This window comes from Pterocles gutturalis, unplaced genomic scaffold (genome assembly GCF_000699245.1).
Source record: "Pterocles gutturalis isolate BGI_N339 unplaced genomic scaffold, ASM69924v1 scaffold5620, whole genome shotgun sequence".
Classification (NCBI taxonomy): domain Eukaryota; kingdom Metazoa; phylum Chordata; class Aves; order Pterocliformes; family Pteroclidae; genus Pterocles; species Pterocles gutturalis.
The window spans coordinates 19,164-23,237 of record NW_010145657.1 but is presented as its reverse complement, the minus strand read 5'-3'; the positions used below and the strand labels follow the sequence as shown (position 1 = coordinate 23,237).

Sequence of the window (4,074 nt, the reverse complement as noted above, 5' to 3'; positions counted from 1 at the left end):
AGGCTGTCAGGGGACATGAGGGCGGGAGGAACACTGTGGCAGCATGTGAAGTTGGGCTTTCACGCTCAACAGTGTCGCCCACAGTGCCACCACCGAGCCTTCTGTACTTGAGTCATGCCTTCAGTGTTACTTATTACAGGCCACTGTGCTTAGTAATAAGTGTGCCTCGTGCTGCTCATACCCTGCAGCCTGGCACAAAGATGCTGGGCAGAGCCCAAGCTCCCCATATATGGGGACACCCTCACGGCATGCTCCATCCAGGGCTCAGCACCCAGCAGGGTTTTGCCACAATCTGAGTGAGCATCCCTGCTGCAATGCCCTAACTATTTCACTCTCTCTCCATTGCTTTGGCAGCAAGTTCTGATCTCTTTTTCCCATATACTTGTGGGAGACTTTGTCTATTGGATGCCTTGGAAAGAACATGGTAAGTTCAAATTATTTTGGCCTGAAGATAATGTCTATAGCATAGACTGCAACACAGCATGGTGGTGCTCAGGCTGTCTGCTGGGTACCAGAAACAATATAAGTGGAAAAACCCCTGAGCTCTGCACAGAGCTACTCTGCCTTGGACGTAGAGAAAAAGAGGTAGCAAGGCTGGGTCTCACACTGTTCCCTTAGAGGTATGCTGGGTCCTCCATGTGATACAGCTGTGCTAACATAAGGAAAAGGAAAATGTATAAGGGAAAATGCAGATGCTCCACTCTCAGTCACAGAGGCGAATCAGGAGAGAAGGCAATAAACCACATTGCTACTAGACAAAAGTCTGGGACTGCCACGCAATACTTGCAGAAGAAGGAAGTTGTGGATGCCCCATCCCTGGAGGTGTTCAAGGCCAGGCTGGATGAGGCTTTGAGCAACCTGGTCTAGTGGAAGGTGTCCCTGGCGATGGCAGGGGGCTTGGAACTTGATGATCTTTAAGGTCCTTTCCAACCCAAACCATTCTGTGATTCTATGATTCTATAAGAGCAGCTGCACGGTGGTAACCAGCATTATTCTGGGCTACTTTAAGATCTTTATCCTCAATCAGCATCCAGGTGGTATACTGGCACGGTCAAATGTAGCAGCAGGGTTTATCAGTTTATCTAAAGTTCAATTTGTGTGACATCCTGTTATATAAGTGCATTTTAAAATGAAGAAAAAAACTTTCATTAAGAATCCTATTAAACAGCAGATGATCAGGTCTTTAAATGCACATGTACTTCTGTGCTTTGAATAGTACAGGTTCATTATTTAAATATCAGGAAACTAGACTGACAGATATGTTTTAAGCTTGGAAGAGACCACAATGGTCACAAATGTCTTCTCAGCATTATAATGACGTTCTGAGCTGGCAGGTACAGCCATGCACACACATCCATGCATACTGAGCTGGCAGGCACCTGCTTGAATGCTTTCCTCACTCACTGTAAGTTGGGAGAAAGGGTAAGGGGGAAAAAACTTATTTACAAGTCTTGTCTCTTCCTCTGCTGATAAATATTTCCCATGCGAAGGCTGCAGCACCCATGTAACGCCGGCAGCACACACAGGGAGTGTATGGCTCTGTGTTTGCCGTCAGCTGCGCCATGGCACAGCTCACTCTGCCCGATGGCTGCTCCTCATGGGCTGGTTTCTATATGCCTTTAGCTGTCACCAGAGACTGCGTGCCACTAAGTGACTGTCAGACGGGGGTTGGTGGTAGTCACCACCAGCAATATGCAAAAAAGTAGGTGGCCTCAGGAGGCTCAAACAGGCCACAGCAGGCACAGGGTAACTAATTGTTACATCAGAAAAAGAATACTTCACTACCTGGAAAAAAATTGTAAAACTCCTAATGTCTAATTGGCCTATGGCAGACATCCTCCAGTCATCTCAATTTAGAGTAACTTCTGTTGTGCAGGCCTTTTCTCTACCCAGAAGTTTTTCAGTATAACTACAATCAGGATTCTCTCCTTAAAATCTCACACCTAGAGCTCGCTGAAATTTGTCTAAGGAGACAAAAGAAGTGGAAAAGGAATTTGGAAGACGAAAGATTGTATCTCTACTTTCTGTTTTCTTCCAACCCTCGAGTCCCATCAGCTCAACAAGTGCCAACTCTTTTAACAGAAAAATTTACAAAGGGCTCTCTTGTTTCCTGAACGTTTTGATGTGCCTGAAGTGAATTTCTGCACTTTAAACAGATGCTTTTGCACCTTCACTGCAATGGGAAAAGCCTAATGACACTCTGATGCCTGATGGCATTTGTAGGTTTTCCAATGAACTAAGAGTAGTATTTTGCTCTCTCCTTTATACTTCAGAAGAAGTAGAAGATGGTGCTATTTTTCTGATCGTCTGTTTTTGTGTAGTGAAGGTATTCTTTAATATAAAACTGTATGTAATGGGTATATCAGAAGGTTCAGAAAACACAAAACCAAACTCATTTACCATATACATCAATGTTTTAGGCTTAAGAGAACACTGTCAACTACTAATTGTGAAATTAAAATAAACAACCACAGGAAGAGCTTTAGATACAAGGTTTTGCTTGTGAACTTTTCTGGATGCGCTCATCATTTTACACTTGCTTCATTTTTGTCCTTCTCATGTTCTTGTGCGAGCAGCAAGATAAAACTTATCCCGATTACACCAGGAAAGACTGAACCAGTCAAAATGCTATCAAGTGCAGAGAGACAACAGAAGAGGAGAACATGTGTCTCCAATCACCACTTGGGTGAAAAACACATTTCAGACAAAATGAGTTTTGGGTTTTTTTAATATCCTTTCAAAAGGGGTAAATATTACAGGATTATTACCCCAGGACATTGCCTTTTGTCTAGTCATTCACACCTGTGAAAACTGAATGCAAAAACATGTGGCTTCACAATGTTTGAGAAAGTGGAAAAACTTGTAAAAAGGATCTTCAAGGTTAAATTGGATAATGATCCTGTTACATAAAAAAGGCCAAATTTTCTCTTCACTTAGGCTAATGTAAACTGAATAAATATTTTCGAGGCAGTATGCTATGACTTCTTCTAATGTATCTGATTTTACTTAGATGCAGTTATCTTTGATAACCAGTAGGCTTATACCAACATAAAGCATTAGAGAAGAATAATTTTCCTTCAAACTAGTCCATGGAAAGTTAACCAAAAATTCTACTTTTTTGCAAAGAAAGGCCCAGATTTACACGTACTTAGAAACCACCATGTGGAGCTGCAGGTGGCAAAGCAAGCCAAACAACACAAACGCTTCCACAAGCAAGAGCTAAGCGTGGTCATTTGAGAATTTATTTTTTGGCTAAACTCTGTGAAGCACAGCTGGGGAATGTTGTATTTTGAAAGGTGAAAGAGCAACAGGATGCACTGATGTTGGGATTTTCTTTGTATAAAAAACCCCCATACAAATGCAGTGTCTGCCTATGACATCCTCAAGTCCCTGCTTCATTTTACTTTTTCTTTCCCTCCAAGGGAGATGGATGGGGATGAACATGAAGAGAACAGCAAGATTCCTTCAAACAGACACAGCATCCTCAAGGCAGAGCGCACCCTCCTCAGTACTAACATTGGTTTAGAGGGTCGGGCAAGAAGGGGCTGTGCTCCGCGTCCCGCCAGCTCCTCTGTCACCAGTCCGCCACCTCCTCCTGGCTGCACACCACACCGGCATCCTCCTCATGGGAGCAGTTGTGCGTGCCAATGTCAGCGTGGGCGCACTCCAGCAGTGTCTTCTCCTGCCCGGAGCACTGGACATCATCCAGGAGAATGCGAAGGGAGGTCCCTTCTCCAGATTCTGCCTTCTTGGTGGCCCGCACCACGTAGGGGAAGCCCAGCTGGCGGCACACCACAGCGGCAGCGGCTGAGTTCCAGCCATCGTCACACACCGTGCCCCACTCGCCATCGATGTAAACCTCCCCCCGGCCCCGGCTCCGGCCACGGCTCTGCTGCTCCATCAGCCGCACGGCGCCATTCCGCAGTGGCGGGGCCGTGCCGGAGGGTTTCTTCTTCCTGCGCTGCCTCCTCCTCTCTCCTCCCTTCCGGGGCTTGGGGGCCATGTAAACCTCCCCCCGGCCCCGGCTCCGGCCACGGCTCTGCTGCTCCATCAGCCGCACGGCGCCATTCCGCA

General features: G+C 46.0%; 1 protein-coding gene across 1 annotated transcript in view; it reads right to left on the bottom strand.

Moving 5' to 3' along the window:
* Nucleotides 1–3,574: 3,574 nt before the first annotated feature.
* Nucleotides 3,575–4,074, bottom strand: part of HHIPL1 (HHIP-like 1) — a gene marked incomplete at its 5' end in the record, with an annotated part of 15,104 nt that continues 14,604 nt past the window's right edge. Inside the window, one exon of the mRNA XM_010085441.1 lies at nucleotides 3,575–4,042. Coding sequence (XP_010083743.1) covers nucleotides 3,575–4,042 — 468 coding nt within the window. The remainder of the gene's footprint in view (nucleotides 4,043–4,074) is intronic.